This window comes from Chiloscyllium plagiosum, unplaced genomic scaffold, assembly GCF_037043375.1.
Source record: "Chiloscyllium plagiosum isolate Xiang-an unplaced genomic scaffold, Cpla_swu_hap1 HiC_scaffold_33, whole genome shotgun sequence".
In the NCBI taxonomy this organism is placed as follows: domain Eukaryota; kingdom Metazoa; phylum Chordata; class Chondrichthyes; order Orectolobiformes; family Hemiscylliidae; genus Chiloscyllium; species Chiloscyllium plagiosum.
In genome coordinates, this window is record NW_028270171.1 from 24,594,762 (window position 1) to 24,621,815 (window position 27,054).

The 27,054-nt window shown below is 45.4% G+C and overlaps 1 protein-coding gene across 3 annotated transcripts in view; it reads right to left on the reverse strand.

Annotated features, from left to right (window-relative positions):
- The window catches only part of ccdc134 (coiled-coil domain containing 134), a 28,779-nt gene extending 9,147 nt beyond the window's left edge, over positions 1-19,632 (reverse strand). The window contains exons 1-5 of one of the 3 annotated variants that reach the window (XM_087978372.1): positions 19,543-19,632; positions 13,499-13,607; positions 13,140-13,261; positions 11,005-11,089; positions 1,965-2,119 (exon numbers count right to left, since the gene is read on the reverse strand). In XM_087978372.1, the coding sequence (XP_087834498.1) occupies positions 1,965-2,119; positions 11,005-11,089; positions 13,140-13,261; positions 13,499-13,601 (465 nt within the window). In that variant the 5' untranslated portion in view covers positions 13,602-13,607; positions 19,543-19,632. Of the gene's footprint in view, positions 1-1,964; positions 2,147-11,004; positions 11,090-13,139; positions 13,262-13,498; positions 13,608-19,542 lie in introns of all 3 variants that reach the window. The other 2 variants (XM_043679953.2, XM_043679954.2) reach the window with 2 other exon arrangements.
- Between the last annotated feature and the right edge of the window lie 7,422 nt (positions 19,633-27,054).

Sequence of the window (27,054 nt, forward strand, 5' to 3'; positions counted from 1 at the left end):
ATTATCAAACAAAATTCAACAATGAGTTGCATAAGGATGGATAACAAAAACTTTTGTATTTTAAAGAAAGACAGACAATTTTATTTCAGGAATTCCAAAGGTTTAAGGTTTTTGATGTAGAGTGATGAAAATTGAAGATGCACAACAGGTAGTAAATTGGAGAAGCTCAGATATCTCAGATAGCTATGGGACCTGAGGAGATTAAAGAGAAAGGGAGCAGTGAGTCCTTGGACAGGTATGTAAATCAGATTGACACTTTTAAATTTAAATAAAATCTCCCTCTGCCAGATCAGGAGCCGATACAGATTCAGCAAGCACAGGGCATGATGCAATTAAAATACTTTTTGAAGTATTCAAATTCACAGAGATACGTAATATTGAGACTATAAGGTTCTCCACTGATGTCCAGCGAAAATGCTTGCATAAACTATCTCCAAAAAAACACTGTAGAAAATCAAAATATCCTCAGACAGCACCTTCCAAACCCAGGACCGCTTCCACTCAGAAGGACAGCAGGTACATGGGCACCATCACCTACAAATTCTCCTCCAAGTCACTCACCATCCTGACTTAGAAATACCTTGCTGTTCTCTTCATTGTCGCTAAGTCAAAATCCTGGAATTCCTTCCCTAACAGCGTTGTGGGTTAAACCCACAGCAGGTGGACTGTAGCTGTTCATGAAGCACCTTCTCAAGGACAACAAGGGCCAGGCAATAAATGCTGGCCACCTGGAGGTACCAACATCCCACAAATCAATTTTTAAAAACTAGAATAAACAATGGGTCTTTTAATCAGAAAATTATAAAAAGCATAAAGTTTGTTCATGTATTCTGTCAATGTGAACTTAGTATAAGCTGGCTGGACACAGAGTTGATTTTTTAAATGCAGTGTCAATGCTAGGTTGATATTACTACTACGAAACAACTGAAATTTTACAAAACTAATACTTTGATTTCATTTTCCCCCTTCTTTCTCTCTCTCTCGACTCCTCACAGACAGATACAGAATGTTCTAAAAGTAGTTGAAGCTGACAGAAGGACATAAAAATAAAGCAAACAAAGCACTGGACATCATTTTTAGGTATCGGAATTGAGATGCAAAGAACTTGCATTAAACTTGTGCATTAACTTACTGGTCACATTTTACAAGCATAGAAGGTGGTACAACAAAAGATTCAGGAGGCTGGATCTGAAAGATGATCATTTTCAAATCTGACAGGCTAAGGCACGTTTCTCCAGAAGAGATGGCTGAAATGAGCAGGTAGAAGTTAGTAAGATTAAAAAAAGGGATTTTATTGGAGGACACAGAGAATCATAAACATATCCAAATTTGATATGACTCTTTCAAATGAAAAGTCATTGGACTCAGAATGTTAACTTCCTCTCTCCACAGATGCTGCCAAACTTGCTGAGTTTCAATAATAAATTTGAGATGTTTTCCAATACATTGAGTAGGGATTTCAGTCGAACTTTCTTTACCCAGATTAGTTATAGAGAGCTCACTATCATATGGGAGGTTCGGATTAATTTTACTGATGCATTTAGATCAACATATGAGAAGCAGAGACAAATGGAAAGGATATGATGAATGAGAGTGACAGGAGGCTCATGTGGAGCTTTAATTCTGCATGGTATAGCTTAGCAGAATTGTCCGTGTCTTTGGTGTAGACCCAGCATCACACATCACTTCACAAAGCAGCAGTTAGGCCAGTGCGTTAGAGTCACAGAGGTCTATAACACAGAAGAAGTCCTTCAGCTCATCGCGTCTTGGATATCTGCCTCCTGCATTGCTGTCCTGAGGAGGTGAGGGTATTGCTTCTTCCTCAGACTGGCGGAAGAAGACTGTGAAACCATTTCACAGACTTCTTGACATTGAATCTTGACATGACACGTTAAGTTTTATTCCTAGATCAATAGCTCTTTACTTCAGAGATGAAAAAGTGGTCTAACCCTTATCTCTCTCACCAAGTTAAGAAGCTGTGTGTGTGGCCCTCCATTGAAGACTCCCGTTTGATTACAAAAGCTGATTCCCCACCGGATTAAGTGGTTCCAGTTTGAATTGCGATCAAAGTAATGGTGGACAATCTTGGGAAAACGCAGAGTCACATCTCCAAAGAAGGCTGTATTTTCGACAATATGGGAATAAGCTGAAATATAAGGCAGGATTGGCATATTATGTGCAGAAAACTCATTGTTACAATTAAAAAAAAAACTGTCTCAGAAACAGATATATCAAAAGGACAGAATATTCCAGCGGAAGAGACCATTAGACCCACAATCCTAATTCTTATGTTATACTCGATTTTTATACTTTTCCATTCTTTCTGAAAGTGTTAACATGATGGGATATTGAAATAAAAGATCCCATTGCACTATATTCAAGAAGAGCAGAGGAAATCTGCCTCGTATCCTGGCCAAGATTTGTCCTGCATTCAATATCAATGAAACAGATTATTTGATGATCTATCTTTGGTGTTTAGGGCAGCTTGCTGTATGCAAATAGTTGTTCCATTTTGTACACCATTCTGAGGCTGAGGCATGACACCCAGAAGTTTATAAAATCATGAGAGGCATGGATAGGGTAAATAGACAAGGTCTTTTCCCTGGGGTAGGGGAGTCCAGAACTAGAGAGCATAGGTTTAGGGTGAGAGGAGAAAAAACAAGGGACCAAAGAAGCAACTTTTTCATGCAGTGTATGGAATGAGCTGCCACAGAAGTGGTGGAGGATGGTACAATTACAACATTTAAAAGGCATCTGGATGGGTAAATGATTAGGAAGGGTTTAGAGGGATATAGGTATCAACAATGACTGCAGATGCTGGAAACCAGATTCTGGATTAGTGGTGCTGGAAGAGCACAGCAGTTCAGGCAGCATCCGAGGAGCAGTAAAATTGACATTTTGAGCTAAAGCCCTTCACCTAGGTCAAGTGCTGGCAAATGGGACTAGATTAGTTTAGGATATCTGGTTGGCATGGACAGGTTGGACTGAAGGGTCTGTTTCCGTGCTGTACATCTCTGTGACAGCACGAAAAACACTTGTTTATAACCCTCACTATTGAATCTTGTACCACTACTGTTGTCCCTCTCTTTGTGCTCTCCCCTTGTGCAGCTGAGCTCTGACTGCATTTTTCAGAGGAACCGTTACTGTCATAATTTTCCAACGCAGAAAATCTCTTCTTGCAGGAGATGCACTCTGGAGCTTTCCTGACTACATGCCTGCTTCCTTTCTTTGAAATCATGGTCACCCATTCGCTCACTGATTGCTCTTCCTTATGTTGTGGTGCGTCCTCTTCTAAAAATGAGATATCCAAGTAACTATTAGCCAAACGGATGCACTGCTGTGTTTCCAGCAAATGGTCATCCAGTCTGTCTGGAGCATCTAAAATTTTCCACATACCTCAGGCTGTACAATACATTGGACTGAGCTCAAAATGTGTTGCTGGAAAAACGCAGCAGGTCAGGCAGCATCCAAGGAGCAGGAGAATCGACGTTTCGGGCATGAGCCCTTCTTCAGGGACTGAGCTCCCTTGCCATGTCTTGCCCTAGTCTTAAACCTATTTCGCTTGTATTAACTTTAGCTTACTTCTATTACTTTACTATATCACTCCTGACTTACAAGTAATTGTGTGCTTTAATAATCCATTTATGTAACTGATAGCAATTTACAAATACCAGCAACTGAACTTACAGACTTACTATGATATCTGCCATTCCTAGATGTCACAGTAGAACGAACAGCCAATGGGGAACTTCAAACCAGCGTCTACAGGAAAACAATACATACGGACCAAATATTGAACTACAAAAGCAATCATCCCAACATCCACAAACAAAGCTGCAGTAGAACATTATTTCAATGAGCCACCACACACTGCAGCACAGGCGAACTACACAGAGCTGAGGAAAATCACCTATACAGTGTTTTCAAATAGAACAAGTACCCAATGAACACAGTCTGCTGATTTCTTAGCAACAAACCCAAACAAGCAGACAAAACACGTCCAGAATCACTAGCCACTCTCCCCTACATCAAAGACATCTCAGAAATGACTGCCAGACTACTCAGACCCCTTGGCATCATGGTAGCCCACAAACCCACCAAGACACTAAAACAGCAGCTAATGAACTTGAAAGACCCTACGCAGACAACCAGCAAAATGAATGTCATTTACAAAATACCTTGCAAGAACTGTAATAAACACTACATTGGACAAACAGGCAGAAAACCAGCCACCAGGATACATGAATGTCAACTAGCCACAAAATGACAGGACCCTTACACTAGTATCCTTACATAAGGATGAGGAAGGACACTATTATGACTGGGACAACACATCCATCCTGGGACAAGTCAAACACAGACATGCACGAGAATTCCTAGAAGCATGGCATTCCAAATGGAATGCTATCAACAAACACATTGACTTGCATCCCATTTACCACCCCCTGAGAAAAGGAATACAAAATGACATCACCATAGTAAATGATGTCACCATAGGAAATGACATCACCAACCCAAGGAAACGCAAACATATAAATAGAAAACGAGCTACAGCACCAGTGCTCCATTGGGAGGCTAACTGAAGATGTTACCTAGTATGGTGGCGAAACGTCTGAAAACGAACCTTCCAGCTCAGCGAGCAAACCTACATCCAGAACCGCAACCTGAACTACAAATCTTCTCAAAACTCGCTATTATATCTCGTTGGTTCTTTTCAACAAGAACTGACTGCCGGGCACTCTTCCCAGACAGCTTTACTTATAGAATCATAGAGATGTACAGTATGGAAATAGACCCTTCGGTCAAACTCGTCCAAGTCGACCAGATATCCCAACCTAATCTAGTTCCACCTGCCAGCACCAGGCCCAGATCCCTCCAAACCCTTCCTATTCATACACCCATCCAGATGCCTTTTAAATGTAGCAACTGTACCAGCCTCCATCACTTCCTCTGGCAGGTCATTCCATACACGCACCAACCTTTGTGTGAAAAAGTTGCCCCTTAGGTCTCTTTTATATCTTTCTCCTCTCACCCTAAACATATGCCCTTTAGTTCTGGACTCCCTCACCCCAGGAAAAAGACCTTTTATATTTACCCTATCCATTCCCTTCATGATTTTGTAAATCTCTATAAGGTCACCCCTCAGCGTCCGCGGTCCAGGGAAAACAGCCCCAGCCTATTCAACTTCTCCCTATAGCTCAGATCCTCCAACCCTGGCAATATCCTAGTAAATCTTTTCTGAACCCTTTCAAATTTCACAACATCCTTCCAATAGGAAGGAGACCAGAATTGCACGCAATATTCCAAAAGTGGCCTAACCAATGTCTTATACAGCTGCAACATGACCTCCCACCTCCTGTACTCAATACTCTGACCAATAAAGGAAAACATACTAAATGCCTTCACTATTCAATCTACCTGCGACTCCACTTTCAAGGAGCTATGAACCTGCACTCCAAGGTCACCTTATTCAGCAACACTCCCTCGGACCTTCCCATTAAGTGTATATGTCCTGCTAAGATTTGTTTTCCCACAATACAACATCTTGCATTTATCTAAATTAAACTTCATCTGCCACTCCTCATCCCATTGGCCCATCTGATCAAAATCCCATTGTAGTCTGAGGTAACACTATACCTCCAGTTTTTGAGTCATCTGCAAACTTACTAACCATACCTCCTATGTTCACATCCAAATCATTTATGTAAATGACAAAAAGTAGTGGTCCCAGCACCGAGCCTTGTGGCACTCCACTGGTCACAGGCCTACAGTCTGAAAAACAACCCTCCACTACCACCCTCTGTCTTCTACCTTTGAGCCAGTTCTGTATCCAAATGGCTAGTTCTCCCTGTATTCCATGAGATCTAACCTTGCTAACCAGTCTACCATGGGGAACCTTGTTGAATGCCTTACTGAAGTCCATATAGATCATGTTCACTGCTCTGCCGTCATCAATCCTCTTTGTTACTTCTTCAAAAAACTCAATCAAGTTCGTGAGGCATGATTTCCCACGCACAAAGCCATGTTGACTATCCCTAATCAGTCCTTGCCTTTCCAAATACATGTACATCCTATCCCTCAGGACTCACTCCAACAACTTGCCCACCACCGAAGTCAAGCTCACTGGTCTATAGTTCCCTGGCTTGTCCTTACCACCATTCTTAAATAGTGGCACTATGTTAACCAACGTCGAGACTTCCGGCACCTCACCTGTGACTATCGATGATACAAATATATCAGCAAGAGGCCCAGCAATCACTTCCCTAGCTTCCCATACAATTCTAGGGTATACCTGATCAGGTCCTGGGGATTTATCTATCTTTATGTGTTTCGAGACATCCATCACTTCCTCATCTATTAAATGGACATTTTTCAAGATGTAGAGAGACCTGGACAGTCTCGGACTCCTCCCTCCCCTTCCTAGACCTTTCTGTTTCTATCTCAGGCGACCGAATCAACACGGACATCTACTACAAACCTACCGACTCCCACAGCTACCTGGACTACACCTCCTCCCATCCTGCCCCCTGTAAAAACGCCATCCCATTCTCCCAATTCCTTCGTCTCCGCCGCATCTGCTCCCAGGAGGACCAGTTCAAAATACGTACAACACAGATGGCCTCCTTCTTCAAGGACCGCAATTTCCCCCCCGACGTGGTCGACGGTGCCCTCCACCGCATCTCCTCCACTTCCCGCTCCTCCGCCCTTGAGCCCCGCCCCTCCAACCGCCACCAGGACAGAACCCCACTGGTCCTCACCTACCACCCCACCAATCTCCATGTACAGCGCATCATCCGCCGTCACTTCCGCCACCTCCAAACAGACCCCAGCACCAAGGATATATTTCCCTCCCCTCCCCTATCAGCTTTCCGTAGAGACCACTCCCTCCGCGACTCCCTTGTCAGATCCACACCCCCACCGACCCAACCACCACTCCCGGCACCTTCCCTTGCAACCGCAGGAGGTGCAACACTTGCGCCCACACCTCCCCCCTCACTTCTCTCCAAGGCCCCAAAGGAAACTTCCATATCCGCCACAGATTCACCTGCACCTCCACCCACATCATCTACTGCATCCGCTGCAGCCGGTGTGGCCTCCTCTATATTGGGGAGACAGGCCGCCTACTTGCGGAGCGATTCAGAGAGCACCTCTGGGCCACCCGGACGAACCAACCCAACCAACCTGTGGCACAGCATTTCAACTCCCCCTCCCACTCCACCGAGGATATGCAGGTCATTGGACTCATCCACCGCCAAACCACAACAACCCGACGGTCGGAGGAGGAGCGTCTTATCTTCCGACTGGGAACCCTCCAACCGCAGGGGATGAACTTGGACTTCACCAGTTTCTTCATCCCCCCTCCCCCCACCTTGTCTCAGCCGGATCCTTCCAGCCCGGCACCGCCTTCCTGACCTGCAGTCTTCTTCTTGACCTCTCCGCCTCCATCCTACTCCGACCTATCACCCTCACCTTGACCTCTTTCCACCTATCACATTTCCAACTCCCCTCCTCCAAGTCCCTCCTCCCTACCTTTTATCTTCTCCTGCTGAACACTCTCTGCTCATTCCTGAAGAAGGGCCTGTGCCCGAAACGTCGAATCTCCTGTTCCCTGGATGCTGCCTGACCTGCTGTGCTGTTCCAGCAATAAAGTTTCAACATTTTTCAAGATGTCACCATCTATTTCCCTACATTCTATATCTTCCATGTCCTTTTCCACAGTAAACACTGATGCAAAATACTCATTTAGTATCTCCCCCATCTCCTGCGACTCCACACAAAGGCTGCCTTGCTGGTCTTTGAGGGGACCATACTCTCTCTCTAGTTACCCTTTTGTCCTTAATGTATTTGTAAAAACCCTTTGGATTCTCCTTAATTCTATTTGCCAAAGCTATCTCATGTCCCCTTTTTGCCCATCTGATTTCTCTCCTAAGTATACTCCTACTGCCTTTATACCTTTCTAAGGATTCACTTGATCTATCCTGTCTATATCTAACATATGTTCCTTTTTTTTAAACAAAATCCTCAATTTGTTTAGTCATCCAGCATTCCTTATACCTACCAGCCTTTCCTTTCACCCGAATAGGAATATACTGTCCCAGGACTCCCATTATCTCATTTCTGGAGGCTTCCCATTTTCCAGCCGTCCGACAAACATCTTCCCCCAATCAGCTTTTGAAAGTGCTTGCCTAATACTGTCAAAATTAGCCTTCCTCAAATTTAGAACTTCAACTTTTAGATCTGGCCTATCCTTTTCAATGATTATTTTAAAACTAATAGAATTATGGTCGCTAGCCACAAAGTGCTCCCCCACTGACACCTCAGTCACCTGCCCTGCCTTGTTTCCCAAGAGTAGGTCAAGTTTTGCACCTTCTCTACTAGGTACTTCCACATACTGAATCAGAAAATTTTCTTGTACACACTTAACAAATTCCTCTCCAGTCCCAGTCTATGTTTGAAAAGTTAAAATTCCCTACCATAACCACCCTATTATTCTTACAGATAACTGAAATCTCCTTACAAGTTTGTTTCTCAACTTCCCGCTATTGGGGGGGGTCTATAATACAATCACAATTAGGTGATCATCTTTTCTTATTTCTCAGTTCCACCCAAATACCTTCTCTGGATATATTTCCGGGAATATCCTCCCCAAGTACAGCTGTAATGCTATCCTTAATCAAAAATGCCACTCCCTCTCCTCTCTTGCCTCCCTTTCTGTCCTTCCCTGTAGCATTTGTATCCTGAAACATTAAGCTGCTAGTCTTGTCCATCCCTGAGCCACATGTCTGTAATTGCTATAATATCCCAGTCCCATGTTCCTAGCCATGCCCTGAGTTCATCTGCCTTCCCTGTTAGGCCTCTTGCACTGAAATAAATGCAGTTTAATTTATCAGTCCTACCTTGTTCTCTGCTTTGTCCCTGCCTGCCCTGACTGACTCACTTCTTTTCTCAACTGTACCAGTCTCAGACTGATCTCTTTCCTCGCTATCTCATGGGATCCCCCCTACCCTTACTAGTTTAAATCCTACCAAGCAACTCTAGCAAATCTCCCTGCCAGTATATTAGTCCCCTTCCAATTAAGGTGCAATTGACCCTTCTTGTCCAGTATACTTCTGCCCATAAGAGATTCCAATGATCCAAAAATGTGAATCCTTCTCCAAAGCACCAGTTCCTCAGCTACGCATTCATCTGCTCTATCCTCCTTTTCCTATCCTCACTAGCTCGTAGCACCAGAAGTAATCAGGTATTACTACCCTCAAGGACCTCCTTTTTAAATTCCTACCTAATTTCTTGCATTCTCCCTTCAGAATCTCTTCTTTTCCTATGTCGTTGGTTCGAATGTGTACAATGACCTCCTGCTGGTCTCTCTCCCCTTTCAGAACATTCTGCACCCTCTCTGAGATATCCTTGATCGTGGCACCTGGGAGGCAAACACAGCATTCTGATTTTTCGCTGCTAGCGACAGAAACGTTTGTTTGTGTCTCTGTCTAGACAATCCCCTAACACAATCAACCGCTTGGAACCCGATGTACCCCTCATTACCTTAGAGCCCGTCTTGATACCAGAAACTTGGCTGTTCGGCTACATTTCCCGGAGAGTCCATCACTACCTACATTTTCCAGAACAGCATACTTGTTTGAAATGGGGATAGCCACAGAAGATTCCTGCACCACCTGCCTACCTCTCTTACCTGTCCTGGAGTTAACCCATCTACCTGACAGTATCTGCAGCTTTCCTCCCTTCCTATAACTGCCATCCATCACACCTTCTTGCTCTTGTAAATTCCTCATTGCCTCTAACGGTCCCCACAACCGATCCACTTGAATCTGATAGGATTCACAACCAATGGCATTTGTTGCAATATAATGCTCAATAACACGTAAACTCTCCCTAAACTCCTACATCCGCCAAGAAGAGTATATCACTCTACTAAGGGCCATTTTTGCTTCTTCCAATGTACAGACCCAGAAAATAGCACTGTCTTATCCCTCTATAAAATACTGCTCCAGGCTAACTTAATACTTATGATTTCAGAGACATAGCTCAATAAAACAGACAATCAATAAAGAACCCACTCTACTCACTATTGTAGATTTACAGCAATACGATACTTAAAACTATTCACTTATCTGTTTCTTTTATTGTGAGGTGTGTCTCAAAATATCTGAACAGGTGGAATATATAAAGGTTTTTGGGACCTGTTGTACCACAATGGTAGTGTCTTTATCACTGGCCCAGAAGATCTCACAACACCGGCAAACAGGCTGGCTTTTAAAAAGACACAAAATTGGAGGGTCTTTTGGTGCAATGGTAATGTCCTACCTCTTGGCCAGAAGGCCTGGGTTCATATGCTATTCACCCTGAAGTGTGTCTGAACAGGTTGACTGAAATAAATCATGAATCATTTTCCACCAGAGCGGAGGGCTGGCTTTAGTGAGGAAAATGTAACTGCCACTGATGGAGTATGAGATCTTCTCTAAGGAAAATAGATGAGCTTCTACTTCTCCCCTTAGAATTAGGTGGATGTTTACCACATTAGCAGCATGGAATAGAGTGAATGAAAAGGAAGGGCTTCTCCAAATAAACATATACGCCAACCTAATCTTTTTTTGCACTGACTTAGGAAATCCTGTATTACACTCCTCTCGTCACTGACCTCCCAAAGGGAAGCAATTTTATTCTTCCATTCCCTCTCACAAAATTCAAATTTTGAAATCTTTGACTAAATCTGGTTTTAGCCTGTTCTGCTCCAAGTGAAATAGTCCACACTAAATCAAGAGGACAGACAGTGCTTTGGTTTGAAAGATGGGATCCCTGTCAGTGCAACAACTTGTGTTGGAAGTGTCAGCTTAGAATACATACCGAAGGCTGTGGGCTGGATTTGAACCCATAACCCACTGACTCAAAAATGAGACGGCTACCACTAAGTCCTTACTGAGAGCCAAGCAGAACAAGGGACAAAATAAATGTATATAAAATGAAGAAAAATTTTCATCCTATAGTCACCATCTTTGAGTTTCTCGTCATGAGGCAGTGGGCCATCTGCTTGCACATCAGCACCAGTCAGTATTGTCTTGGAGTCTTCTAGTACCTACAATGAATGAAAATCAAACAGTTTCACTTTAAATTTCATATTTTCTAACGCATTCTGGAAAAAGCACAGATTCAGCTCTAAAATCAAACTGTTTAGTTTCTGATATTGCTGGATTCTCTTTTCTGGTATTGAGTGCTAAGAAACTGGCTTAAAGAGGCTATTGGGTCTGTCACTGTGAGGGACCTGCATAAAGATATGCAGCTGATCCTGAAGTCATATGGGCTCATAACTCAGAACAGGTTGGTAATAATTCAGCTTTTAAATTTGACAAGAAACTTGGACTTACATTCTAGAACAGTCTCCACCAAGTTTCACAACTACAGGAAGGGTGTGTAAAACTTGGCACTCTTGGAAATAAAATCCTTACTGGATTTCAAATCTTCTTGGATTTTGGACAACTAAGTTAAGCGGGGTCAAGGGTTGTTCAAGTAAATACAGAGCACAGGAAGGAGAATGAAGAGCTACACTAAATAAAGCAGGGAAGCTGATAACTAATCTGACGCAGCATTTACAATCTGTACCTCGCCAAATTGTCACAGTATTTGGACAGTAAGTTTGAATTTCATTGAACCAAACACAGTTGAAAAATGTGATATTATCAATGGATTATTTCAAAAATGTTTGATTTTCAAGGGTTAGATCAGTTTGTACCTGCTCAATTGATAATAACTTGTATAGCAACTTTAATGTAGATTCCGAAGATTCGACAGCAGAATGTTATCAAACAAAATTTGATTCAGCGAAAGGGGGAAATGGAGATGTAATGATAATGTCATAGACACTAATGATCTGGGAACATGGATTCCTACTAGAGTGGATAGAATTTAAATTCAATTAAATTTAAATTAATTTGGCCGCACAGTGGCACGTGGTTTGCACTGCTGCCTCACAGTGCCAGAGACCCGGGTTCAATTCCCGCCTCAGGCAACTGTCTGTGTGGAGTTTGCACCTTCTCCCTGTGTCTGCGTGGGTTTCCTCCGGGTGCTCCGGTTTCCTCCCACAGTCCAAAAATGTGCAGGTCAGGTGAATTGGCCATGCTAAATTGTCCGTAGTGTGAGGTGAAGGGGTAAATATAGGGGAATGGGTCTGGGTGGGTTGCTCTTTGGAGGGTCGGTGTGGACTTGTTGGGCCAAAGGGCCTGTTTCCACACTGTTAGTAATCTAATCTAATAATAAATCTGGATTATAAAACTTAACTCTCAGTAATGGTGATCAAGACACCAAGGTGTTGTTGAAAACCTATCTTGTTCTCTAATATTCAATGAGGAAGGAAATCTGCCCACCTTACCCAGTCTGGCCTATAAGTGACTTCACATCCACCTCAACATGAGTATCTATTAACCACCCTCTGAAATGCCCTAACAAACCACTCAGTTCAAGGGATTTGGGAAGGACAACATATTCTGGCCTTAGAGGAATACAAAATCATTGGAATATACTAGGACAAGTAGATTTTAAGGATCATCTTCAAAGGAAAGATTTCAGGAGCTAACTCCAGAGCTATGGGTCATGTTGAAAACAAGGCTGTAAATGGTACAGTGATTACAAGGGCAGAGTTGGAAGGGTGCAGAGATCTGGAAGGAAAATGCAAGTAAAGGCGAAATTTGAAAGTAAAAATGAATATTTTCAATATTGCGGTATTGCTGAAATAGTCAGTTTGCATAAAAATAGACAAACAATAGTGGAAATTTGGACACAGGTAGCAGAGTTTTGAAGGAGCTTAAGTTTATTAAAAAAGGAGTTCAGTCAGGAAAGTATAAGAACAGTCAAGTTTAGAAGTGACAAAGACATGGTTAAAGGCTTCCAAAGCAGGGACAGGCCAGAAATTTTCAACATTACAGAGTGAGAATAGGAAGTCCTGGTGATGGAGCAGATATATGGTCAGAAGCTTATCTTGTGGTCAAACAGGACAGCAGGTTTGCAAACAGTTTGGCTCAGCCAGTGGTCAGGCCAACAGTGGTCAGGGTGAGCAATGAAGCTGGTGAGTAATGAAGACAGCTTGTGGGTGGACAGAGGGCCCTGTACCCTATTCAAACCTTTATGCTTACCTTGAACAATCCTTTCAACATGATATCTATAATCTTGTACTGCTGATTAATGTCATTTAATTCAATCATGTTCTTCAAAGCATGCATCTGGTCCTTGCGTTTTGTTTCAAATAGTTTTCTATCTAAACAATAGTATTGTTGAGGAAAGTATGCAGTGCCACAGTTTAGAGATTGTTCTGCAAGATTTTGTTCACAGTCCAATGAATGCACTGGAAAGGCAATCCCAACAAACAAATTCAGTTCCACCAACCCTCTCAAAGCAGGGTTCTTTTTGCCATGTCAGGCTAAACATTTGAAAGGAGTTCGTAGGATTTTAGATTTGGTTTTCAATGAAACCAAATCTGTGCAGTAAAGGATACAGATTTCTAGACTTGGGTCCAAGTTTTGCTTCTGACCATTGGAAGATTTCAATGTATTTAAGTACATGCTCATCACAATCACACAGAGCTGTAGGACATCCATGATCCACTGTAAAGACAAATCAACCTGTCAAATAGCAGTGAAACAAATGTATATGTCGTTCAAATGTATTCAATCTTGCAGCATATCCTCAACATAATGCACAAATTCGGATCATGAAACTGTTTATTCACTGGAAAAAGGATGGAAGTTCAAAATCTGAGTTTTAGAAATTTGGGATGAACTGTCATCCATTGCTTCAAGTTGTCAAACAAACCCAACAGCTACAACATAGGTATGGTCGCTGATAAAATTATCTCAGCACTATCTCACCCATAAATAATTCACAAGCATGGCTAAGGTGATACCGGATTAGCCACAGGTCCTTATTTCATTTAACATAAGAACCAGGAGAAGGAGTAGACAACTCAGTCCCTCAAGTCTACTCAACCACAGGATGATATCTCTGATCATGGCTAATCCCAGCCTCAACTCTACTTGCCTGCCTGCTCTTCATAACTCTTCAACTCGTGATTAAATAAAACACCAGCTATCTCCTCCTCAAAATTATTCAATATCCCAGTATTCACCACATTCTGGAGGAGTGAATTCCACAGATTCACAACCCTTTCAAAGAAGCAATTTCTTATCTCTTTTAAATCTACTGCCCCTTGTTGTGGTTCTGTTCGCCGAGCTGGGAATTTGTCTTGCAAACGTTTCGTCCCCTGTCTAGGTGACATCCTCAGTGCTTGGGAGCCTCCTGTGCAGCGCTTCTGTGATGTTTCCTCCGGCATTTATAGTGGTTTGTCTCTGCCGCTTCCGGTTGTCAGTTCCAGCTGTCCGCTGCAGTGGCCGGTATATTGGGTCCAGGTCGATATGTTTGTTGATAAGAGTCTGTGGATGAGTGCCATGCCTCTAGGAATTCCCTGGCTGTTCTCTGTTTGGCTTGCCCTATAATGGTAGTGTTGTCCCAGTCGAATTCATGTTGCTTGTCATCTGCGTGTGTGGCTACTAAGGATAGCTGGTCGTGTCGTTTCGTGGCTAGTTGGTGTTCATGGATACGGATCGTTAGCTGTCTTCCTGTTTGTCCTATGTAGTGTTTTGTGCAGTCCTTGCATGGGATTTTGTACACTATATTGGTTTTGCTCATGTTGGGTATCGGGTCCTTCGTTCTGGTGAGTTGTTGTCTGAGGGTGGCTGTTAGTTTGTGTGCTGATACCCAACATGAGCAAAACCAATGTAGTGTACAATGTACTTCTCATTCTAGATTGTTCCTCAAGGAAGCATCCCTTCTATTGTCTACTTTTTAAATCTACTTTAGCATCTTATATATCTCAATTAGATCTCCTCTCATTCATCTAAACTCAAGTATTAGCCAATACTGCTCAATCTTTCTTCATAAGATAGACCTCTCATCTCTAGAATAAATCTAGTCAACCTCCTCCCTGCTGTCACCAAATACAATTACATCCCTCATCTAGTAATGGAACCAAAGCTGTACGCAATACTCCAGATGCAGTGTACAGAAATGCCTTGTACAGTTGCAGCAACACTTTTCTGCTTTTATACTCTGTTCCTTCAGCAATAAATGTCAAAGCTCCATTTGCCTCCCTTGTTACCCGCTGTACCTGCATGCTAGTTTTCTGCAATTCATACATGAGGACATCCAGAACCCTTTGTACCAAAGCACTCTGAAGTTTATCTCCATTTAAGTAATAAGTTGCCTTTCCACTTTTCTAATGCACCAAACAACTCCACCATCCTATGGCTGACTACTTCAACTCCCCCTCCCACTCCGCCAAGGACATACAAGGATCTCCTCCACTGCCAAATCCAAGCCACCCGACGCCGAGAGGAAGAATGCCTCATCTTTCACCTTGGGACCCTGCAACCACATGGCATCAACATCGATTTCACTGGTTTCCTCATCCCTCCTCCCCACAACTTATCTCAGACCCAAACCTACAACTCAGCACCGCCCTCTTAAACTGTCCTACCTGTCCACCTTCCTTCCCACCTATCCGCTGCACCCTCCTCTCCAAACTATCACCCCCACCTCCATCTACCTTACGTCTTCCCAGCTACCTTCCCCCAGCCCCACCCCTCCTATTTAGCTCTAACTCCCCCACCCACATTCCTGATGAAGGGCTTAAATTGATTCTCCTACTCCTCAGATGCTGCCTGACCTGCTGTGCTTTTCCAGTGCCACACGTTATGACTCTTGACTGTCCAGCATCTGCAGTCCTCACTTTCTCCTGATCAAAATGAATAACCTCACACATATCCATGTTAAACTCCAATTGCCATATTTTGGCCCATTCACCAAAGTATCAATCTGCATATTTCTTCATTTACTTTCCCACCTATTTTTGTGTCATCTACAAATTTGGCTCCATTACTTTCTAACCCCACATCCAAGTCACTTATGTAGACATAAATAGTTGGAGCTCAAGGAGCCATCCTAGGAACGGGAGTGGGAGAAAGATGAGGAGTTTTTTATTCCACTTGGACAGTTGTGAATAATTGGAACTCTCTTCCCTCCTGGGGTGGGGAACAGTAGATGTAGTTCAATTCTTGATTAACACAATGTTGAGGAGTATTAGAGGTAAGTGAGAATGTCAAGTTAGTCTCGATTAATCAGTTTATTATCTAAAACTTCAATTAAATCTTTTGAATGTCCAGATTCACCACATCAACTGCATCATCTACAGAAGGACAAAAGAACTAGGAGTAGGCCATTCAGAAGCCCGTGCCTGTTCCAACACTTCAGACTGACTAGAAAGTCAAGGGTATGGGGATGGTTAAGGCCACAATCAGATCAGCCATAATCTCATCAAATCCTGCAGCAGGCTTGAAGGGCGAAGTGGACTACTCTGGCTCCTAATTTGCATGTTTAGGTAAAGGAAGTCCCTCTGTTGATGTACTTACGCACCATCCAAACGTTGCACTGGAGATATCCTTAGACAGCACCTTCCAAACCCAAGATTACTACAATCTAGGGCGGAATGGCCTAGATGTTCCACAGCTTTGAACCCATGGTCATTATCGCATGAGGAATCAACTTTCATCGTCCACTTATAGCAGTAGAGGAAACAGATGCAGGAGTAGGTCATTCAGACCCTTGAATCTGCTCTACCCTTCAATCGAATTCAAAACTTCATCACCTTCTGAATGAAGAAATCCCTCCTGATCTCAGTTCTAAATGTCTGCCCCTTATGCTGAGATTGTGTTCCCTGCTTATAGCCTGGGGAAGTATCCTTCCCACATATACCCTGTTGAGACCTGTAAGAATGTTGCACATTTCAGTAGGATTACGTCTCATTTTCTTCTCCATTCTGCAGAACATGGGCCAAGGCTGCTCAACCTCACCTCACCATTCACTTATGGAGCAGGTGGCTGTGTGTCACTGCCCTTTGCAGATTCAGTTGAGGAACATCTCAATGACAGAATTCCATTTGGCCTGCTGAGTCTGCACTGACCCCTCAAAGACTATCCCACCCTATTCCCATAACTCTGCATTTACCTGAACTAAGGTTGTACAATCGTGGACACTACAGGGCAATTTAGCATGGCCAACCCACCTAACCTGCACATGTTTGGACTGTGTAAGCACTCAGAGGAAACAGCAGATCATGTGCAAACTTGACACCGTCTGGAATCGAACCCGGGTCCCTGGAGGCAACAGTGCGAACCACTGAGATGCCGTGCTGCCCCTGTGGAGGTTAAACACTTCTGCTGTTTTTTTAAAGCTGTACATGGGGCCTTGATTCGAGCTGTCTTACAATGAGTTGACAGATGCTGCACAAACACTGGCTGCCGAGTCCAGAATAGTCGGCATGATTTTGGGACATTCCACCCCTTCCGCCCGCTGAAAGGCCAGTTTGGCATCAGCAATAGATTTATTGCAGAACTTGGACTATCATCAGTACAATGCTGAAACAGTTGTGGGAGTTTAGACGGAGGTAGGTGGAGGTAGAGGCTGCAGTGTGGGCTAACAGCAACCACTGACCCATACCAACCTATAAACACACCACCTCCTTCACCCCCCCACCTTCACACCCCCACCCCCTCTCCTTCACCACCCCACCCCCGTCACCATCTCTCCCGTTCACCCCCACCCCTCCCCCTTCACCCCCACATCCCTCTCCTTCACCCCCACCCCTTCACACCCCCACCCCCCTTCACCCTCTCTCCTTCACCACCCCTCCCTCTTCACTCCCACCCCCTCACCACCCCTCCCTCTTCACCCCCACTCCCTCACCACCCCTCCATCTTCACCCCCACGCACTCACCCCCACCTCCTCACCACCCCTCCCTCTTCACCCCCACCTCCTCACCACCCCTCCCCCTTCACCCCCACCTCCTCACCACCCCTCCCCCTTCATCCTCACCCCCTTCACCCCCTCACCACCCCTCCCCCTTCACCCTAACCACCCCTCCCCCTTCACCCCCTCACCACCCCTGCCCCTTCACCCTCACCACCCCTCCCCCTTCACCCTCACCACCTCACCCCCACACCACTCCCCCATCACCCTCACCACCCCTCCCCCTTCACCCCCACCACCCCTCCCCCGTCACCCTCACCACCCCTCCCCGTCACCCTCTCAACCCCTCCCCTTCACTCCCACCCCCTCACCACTCCTCCCCCTTCACCCCCACCCCACCCCTCCCCCTTCACCCCCACATCACCCCTCCCCCTTCACCCCCACACCACCCATCCCCCTTCACCCCCACACCACCCCTCCCCCTTCACCCCCACAAAACCCCTCCCCCTTCACCCCCACACCACCCCTCCCCCTTCACCCCCACACCACCCCTCCCCCTTCACCCTCACCACCCCTCCCCCTTCACCCCCACCACCTCTCCCCCTTCACCCCACCCCCTCACCACCTTCACCCCCACCCCACCCCTTCACCACACCCCGTCACCCTCACCACCCCTCCCCCTTCACCCCCTCACCACCCCTCCCTCTTCACCCCCACACCCTCAACCCCACCTCCTCACCACCCCTCCCTCTTCACCCCCACCTCCTCACCACCCCTCCCCCTTCACCCCCACCTCCTCACCACCCCTCCCCCTTCAGCCCCACCTCCTCACCACCCCTCCCCCTTCAGCCCCACCTCCTCACCACCCCTCCCCCTTCAGCCCCACCTCCTCACCACCCCTCCCCCTTCACCCCCTCACCCCCCCTCCATCCTCACCCCCTTCACCCCCACCCCCTCACCACCCCCCCTTCACCCACACCCCCTCACCACCCCTCCCCCTTCACCCCCACCCCCTCCACCCCTCTCCTTCACCCCCATCCCCTCACCACCCCTCCCCCTTCACCCCCACCTCCTCACCACCCCTCCCCCTTCACCCCCACCTCACCACCCCTCCCCCTTCACCCCCACCTCACCACCCCTCCCCCTTCACCCCCACCCCCCTCCCCCTTCACCCCCTCTCCCCCTTCACCCCCTCACCCCCCCTCCCCCTTCACCCCCTCACCCCCCCTCCCCCTTCACCCCCTCACCCCCCCTCCCCCTTCACCCCCCCTCCCCCTTCATCCTCACCCCCTTCACCCCCACCCCCTCACCACCCCCCCTTCACCCCCACACCACCCCTCCCCCTTCACCCCCACCCCCTCCACCCCTCTCCTTCACCCCCATCCCCTCACCACCCCTCCCCCTTCACCCCCACACCTCTCTCCTTCACCCCCATCCCCTCACCACCCCTCCCCCTTCACCCCCACCCCCATCCCCTCACCACCCCTCCCCCTTCACCCCCACCTCCTCTCCTTCACCCCCATCCCCTCACCACCCCACCCCCTTCACCTTCACCCCCTCTCCTTCACCACCCCCACACCCCTCCCCTTCAGTAACACTGAGGCGGCCACCTCCTGCCTGAGCTGAATCATCCCACAGCCATCCGACCTGAGCAGCCGCCCCTGAACCTAGCTTTCCAATTAGACCCAGGGCACATCGTGCAAAAAGACAAATGTAATTATTCGAAGCGGTGGGCCTACCGAATCGTGAAGTACAACTGTGAAAAGAACCTTTTATCAACCATATCCGGGAGCGCCCAAGTGGAGGTCCTCTCAGCTCGGTGCCTGCCGCTCGACTGATTCTGCGCATGCGCAACCCTCGAGTCATCTGACCAATCAGCCGTCCCGTAGGCGCGCATGCGCGTTACTCGCCCCTCGTTTGCTACTTTCTGATCTGCGAAGTTAAAAATCACACACCACCAGGTTATAGTCCAACAGGTTTAATTGGAAGCACTAGCTTTCGGAGCGACGCTCCTTCATCAGGTGACACTATCACCCAGTCGAACACCGGCATCTCCAAATCATGATCTGCGAAGGAATGTCCTGAGGTTTCCTGGAGAAGGAACAAGTGAGCCACTTTCCTGGGTGAAAGTAAGGACTGCAGATGCTGGAGATCAGAGTCAAGATTAGAGTGGTGCTGGAAAAACACAGCAGGTCAGGCAGCATCCGAGGAGCAGGAAAATCGACTTTTCGGGTCGGAACCATTCATCAGGATTCTTGATGAAGGGCTTTTGCCCGAAACGTTGATTTTCCTGCTCCTCAGATGCTGCCTGACCTGCTGTGCTTTTCCAGCACCACTCTCATCTAGACTTCACAGACTTGAGCTTAAAAATGCGTTGCTGGAAAAGCGCAGCATGATTCCTGAAACGTCGATTCTCCTGTTCTTTTGATGCTGACTGACCTGCTGTGCTTTTCCAGCACCACTCTAATCTTGACTCTAATCTCCAGCATCTGCAATATCCACTTTCACCTTCTTGGGGTGTTAATACACTCAAGTAACACTATTAGAGAGAGACTTCCAGGTTTTTGATCCAGCGATACTGAAGGAAAAGCTAATCAATTTCCAGGTTATAGTCCAAAAGGTTTATTTAGAAATACAATCTTTTGGAGACCTGCTCCTTCATCAGGTTACTAGTGGGCAGGATCCTATCCCACTAGCTACCTGATGAAGGAGCAGCGCTTTAAAAGCGTGTACTTCCAGATAAACCTGTTGGACTATAAACTGGCATTGTGTGATGTTCAACTTTGTCCATCCCAGTCCAACACTAGCACCTCCACAACATGTTTCCAAGTCAGGATCGTGAGTGACTTTGAGGGGAGCTTGCAGGATGTGGTGTAAGCATGTATCTGCTGCCTCAGTAGCAGAAGGGCATAACATCTCTAAGATGGAATTCACCAAGGCTCCTAAGATAACATCTTCTAAACCCACAACCACTGCCATCTAGAAGAACAAGGGTAGCAGATTCATGGGAACACGATCACTTGTACATTGCCCTCCGAGTCATTCACCCTCCTGATATTGCTGTTCATTCAGGGTCACTAGGTAAAAAAAATCCTGGAATTCCCTCCCTAACAGCATTGTGGGTCTACCCAGAGGCAGTGTGGCACAGTGTAGCATGCTGCCTTACAGCACCAGGGATCTGGATTCAATTCCACCCTTGGACAACTGTGAGGATTTCACACAAGCTCCCTTCTGTGTGCGTGGGTTTACTTTGGGTGCTCCAGTTTTCTCCCACAGTCCAGATTTGATCGATTGACCATACTAAAATGCCCATCGTGTCTAAGAATGTGCAGGCTTCGTGGGTTTCTGGGATAGATCCCATCAGGACCTGAGGAAGTATCTACCTAAATGTTTTTCAAGACACCCAACACCTCCTCCTTAATATTGACATGCCCTAGAATATAGATACCTCACCCTAATGTCACCATCATCCATGTCCTCCTTGGTGAATACTGATGCAAAGTACTCATGAAAGAACACACACATTTTCTCTAGATCTACACATAAAATCCCTCCTTATCTGAGAGTGGACCCAACCTTCGCCACTAGCTACTCTCTTGCTCCTCATATACAAATGCTTTCGGATTGACCTTAATCCTAGTTGCCAAGATCATTTTATGGCCCATTTCTCCCCCTCTTAATTCTTTGTTTAAGTTCTTTCCTGCTTCCTTGATATTCCTCAAAGTCCTTGTCCAATTTCAGTTTCCTAAACCTTGCATATTCTTCCTTTCTTTCTTCAATAAACTTCCAGTATCTCATCATCTAGGGCTCCTGAATCTTGCCATCCTTATCTTTCATCCTGACAGGAGCATGCTGGTCCTGAACTCAGGACCATTGGTGTCTGCAAGGGTCAGTACTTTGTTGTTTGTAAATTATAAAAATGATTTGGAAGAAAATATAGGTAGTCGGGTTAGTAAGTTTGTAGATGACACGGAAGTTGGTACAATTGTAGTCGGTGAGGAAGATTCTATAGTGTGAGGTTACACAGGAACGCAGCCATCGTGTTACACCAGGAATACCTGTACAAAGATCTACATCAAGGCCCCAGCAACCACCTCTCCTTCCTAGGAGAGAGTTTCTTAGGACAGATCCCATCAGACCCTGCGGACTTATCTACCTTAATGCAGCAGGATATACATCAATGGAAAGTTGTGTTGAGAAAAAGATGGGAGTTTAATCCAGACAAGTGTGAGGTGATGCATTTTGGGAGATCAATTGCAAGAGGAAAGTATACATCACATGTCAGGACTCTTAGGAATATGGAGAGACAGGGGAATCTTGGAGTACAAGCCCATTATTTCCCTGAAAGTTGAAACACGAGTGGATAAGGTGGTAAAGAAAACTTATGGCAAGCTTGCCTTCTGCAGTCAAGGCACTGAGTATAAAACTTTAGTCAGATAACATTTGGAATATTATGTTCAGTTCTGGTCGCAACACTGTAAGAAGGATGTGGAGTTTTGGAGAGGGTGGAATAAACGTTTACCAGGATGTTGTCTGGATTGGAGTGTATTAACTATAAGGAGAGGTTGGAAAAACTGGAATTGTTTTCGCAAGAACGTTGGAGGCTGAGGAATTACCTGATAGAAGAATATAAAATTATAAGAGGGATGGATATTGGACTTTTTTTCCCCCAGGGTGGAAATGTCAAATAGTAGGGGACCTAAGTTTAAAGTGAGAGAGGCAAAGTCTAATGAAGATGTATGAGGCAAATTTTCTTATACAGCAGGTGGTAGGTGCCTGGAATATACTGCCACGTAAGGCCTTAGAAGCAGATACAACAGTAATATTTAAGGCACATTCGAACAAACATGAAACAGGCAGGGAATAGAGGGATACAGATCATGTGCAGACTGATCGGATTTGAAAATAAAACGTACCAAACTTTGTCACCAAGTTATCCTTTATTTACACATGAACAGTACTGGTTTATAGTACTGCCTCACAGTCAGGCGCCAGATGTCAACATCCCTGACACTCAACTTTTTTATGTCAGTCAGGGCTTCCTGATTGGACGAGATTAACAGTCCCAAGCGTGGGACGGTGCGGTGGCTCATGGTTAACATTAATGCCTCACAGCACCAGGGACCCGGATTTGATTCCAGCCTCGGGCAACAGTCTGTGTGGAATTTGCACATTCTCCCTGTGTGGGTTTCCTCCGGGTGCTCCGGTTTCCTCCCACAGTCCAAAGATGTGCAGGCCAGGTGAATTGAACATCTTAAATTGCCCATAGTGTGAGGTGCATTAGTCAGAGGGAAATGGGTCTGGGTGGTTACTCCTCGAAGGGTTGGTGTGGACTTGTTGGGCCAAAGGGCCTGTTTCCGCATTGCAGGGTATCTAATCAGGGAATTCATATTCTGAGGTCCAGATGGCTGACCTTGTACAATCACTGCATCCTTCCCCTTCCAAGTGCATGGACATAGGTCAGTCCTTTTTCTTGGAGAGCTTCCTGGGGCATTTTAGGCTCCTCCAACTCAGCATCAGACAGGGATGGCCTATAGCACATAGGGGTTCACCTTTGGCAGCAGGAATACCTCAGTACAATTTCACTCTCATCTGGCAGCAAAGGCATTGAGGCAGCTACTTCTGTTATGTCCAACTCTGATTCAAAGGACTTGATAGTGTTTGACAGAGGAGATGAATCCAGGGGTTCCAGCAGCATTTCTCAATATTCAAAGGGGCAGGGCATGTTCTGGCTGACAAGCTATTTGAGAATTGCAGCTTTCATATGGACTGTCACGCTTACCTGAACTTTATATGCCACTGATCCTGAGCACGCCCATTACCCACGCAAAGCCATTTCTGGGATTCTTCCACCAAACTTTGTCCCTTGTATCAAACTGCCTCTCTCGTGTGGCAGACGCTGCGGCCCTACACTGAAGTTCCTATGCTGTTTTACCCTCTCCTCAGCCAGATCAGACTTCACCGGGTGTGGAGTCTTCTATTGAGTAGCAACTCTGCTGGTGCGATCCCCGCTGTTGTATGGGGGGGGGGGTGGACCTGTAGTCATGAAACTAAACACTTCCCTGTGAATACTATGTTTGTTTTCAGTCACTTTACTTTTGAAGGGGAACATAAGACTAAGAGGAGGCTATTCAGCCTATTGAGCCGGCTCCACCATGCAGTACAATCATAGCTGAATCAAACACTTCAATGCCTATTACCCACCCAGTCCCCACAGCCCTACACACCACTGGTCGTCAGGAATCGGTCAGTCAAACTCTATCTTAAACATACTCAAACACTGAACTTGCACAGCACTCTGTGGTAAGGTGCAATAGGCCGTGGTGTTGGGAATACTGACAACTCTGGCTCCAATTGCAGCAAGTCAGTCAAAGCAAATTAATACCCTGATAGAGTTCTTGGTTGATTAACCCAAATCTTGCTGGTAGATAGAATGGGGAAGTTGAGGCACAAGGTGGTGTTAGGAATTTTGAGGGCACCGCAAAGCAGGCCATGAAGTCATTTCACTGTCAAAAATCAGGAAAATGGATCAGTTTGGTTGTTCTCTTGGTCATATTAAGGTTAATTAGATTTGCCTTAGCACCATCATTCCTGTTTTCATGAACTCTGTAACAGAAACCAATAAGGTCATTCTTACAGACCATCACCTACACCTCACTGTGCAAAAGGATTCGTGTAGTGTGGGATGTTATGATTAAGTCCAAGTGGCTTCTCGTGTTGAAGCTTAGTTTATTTAGAGCAGATTTGTTTCAACAGCATAAATCCTAAAATACACTAACATAGGAACATTAGGCATACAGCATAACTAAATTCTGGCCTTTTTAAAATAGTAACTCCCACAGACTGTTCAAGTAGTAAAACTAACCAAGAGAAGAGCATGGAATACCAAGCACAGAAAAGCTCACAACAAAAAGCTCGAGAAAGAGATGTAGTTGAATTTTCTAACTGCAAGGGGAATGAAAAAGACCTCAATGTGGAAATTTTATCCAATCACCTGAAACCAGTACTGTCTCCCATTTTCAGAAGCATATCCAAACCTGCTGTCTAGTCTCTCACCGGTGGTCGTCCAGCAAGTTCATCCTAATGCATCCCTCAAAACAAAAACTCTGGAGTGAAGAAGCATTTCTCAGTCAGTCAGTCAGGAGAAAGTGAGGACTGCAGATGCTGGAGATCAGAGCTGAAAATGTGTTGCTGGAAAAGCACAGCAGGTCAGGCAGCATCCAAGGAACAGGAGAACCGACGTTTCGGGCATAAGCCCTTCTTCAGGATTCCTGACCTGCTGTGCTTTTCCAGCAACACATTTTCAGCTTTGTCAGTCAGTCAAACAGGCCGTCTCTCTCTCCTGCATCCGCAATACCTTGCTATCCAATAAAACAGAGCACTGAAAAGAATTTTGGGAAGAAGTTGCATCATTTAGTCCACATTTTCATGATTTTTCTCTAAGATGGCTGATAGGAGTCCCTTCAGGATTAAGCTTCACATCTGAGAAAATCCAGGTCAATCTTAGAAGTTTGGCAACCCAAGTGCATCCCACTGGAGGTAGGAAATACTGCCAGGCCCTGTACATGTATCTGCATTCTCCATTGCTATCAAAGCTTTGAATGCTCACCACAATCGTTGCAAGTTGTAGTGATGGCCTGTCCCACACGTCTCAATATCAGTGAAGCTGTCATCACCAAAAAAGTAAGACTTCCTATTTAAATTGTTATTGGCAGTGGTTTCTGGATTAATAAACTTGCATAAACTAGATTGAGCTGTGAATGGGTAAACCAATAAATCAAGGACAGTAGTCAGTACAATAGCAAAACCATTTCACACCTCTTAGTGGGCAAAAAAAGTGTGTGCAGGTAAGGACCCACAATGAACAGTAGGTAAATTGATGTTTCGGGCAAAAGCCCTTCATCAGGAATGGCCATCAGGATTTTTCTGCTCCTCCGATGCTGCCTGACCTGGTGTGTTTTTCCAGCACCACTCTGATCTAAACTCTGGTTTCCAGTATCTGCAGTCCTCACTTTTGCCCACAATGAACAGAGAAAGCAAGGGACAGGAACAAACTAAAAGATTGAGATCAATATAAAGAGCAATGGAAAATCAGTAAGTGAAGAATTAGAACCCATACAGCGTGGAAACAGGCCATTCTGCCCAACAAGTCCACACTGACTCTCCGAAGAGGATCCCACCCAGACCCGTCCCCTTACTTTATCCCTGTAACCCTGCATTCCCAAGGCTAATCCACCTAACTTACATATACCTGAGCACTATGAACAACTTAGCATGGCCAATCCACATAACCTGCACATCTTTGGATTCTGGGAAGAAATTGGAGCATCCAGAGGAAACCCACAGAAATTCTAAAAAGTATAAAAGTACTAAGTAACATAGTGAAAAGAATAAGAATACATGGCTGGGATATCAAAGATTATAGCAAAAAGTAGTTGAGAAAGTGCTGAAGTGGAACAGTGATCCCCTAAAAGACAGATGCAAGCCAAACTGTTGTCTTCTTTTTGGAGAATTGAAGGTACCTAGTTTCCACGTCAGTTCAATGGGCTCCGAGATATGTAATTTCAATGAGTAATCTGTAAACTCTACAACACGCGGATTTGATAATGCTTGACTGGGTCAGGTAGAGGATTTGTAGTGTGGTTGCACACTCTAACACCTCAAATCAATGGACAAGGAAACAGCAGACTTGCTAAATGACTGTTTCAAATCCATATTCATAGTACAAGGCAGAGGCTGAAATACCAGTAGCAAAAGGAAACTAGGAGGCAGATTTTCTTGGAGGCCATTGAAAATAGTGACCAGGATTAAATTCTGGGATTTCCATTCTGTTCTTTTTCTAGAGAGTTTTACTGGGTTGTGAGCCCAGAAGCTGCTCTCCCGAAATGCTCTGTTCCAATTTGGGGGTCGGCAACATCTCTCCTCCACAATTTTCATGATGTTAGGCCAGCTTTGATGTCATGTGATCAAGGCCTCTGAGAGTTGTGAACCATAGTGTGGATTCACAGCATTATGAAACAAGTCTGAAAAGTCTTGCCTATACCCCATCCAAGCAGTGTTACATTCTCCACGTCCATTTACTCAATAAGCAATACAGAACCAATAAACCATGTAACAACTAATGGACGGGGATATGGTACATCATTTCAGGCACATTAACAACTGAAATAAAGGATTTATCAAACTCGTTCAAGGTCAGCATCGGTTTGAAAATTTGGGTTTTAAAATGCAAATCACCAGAGCAAGCTGCA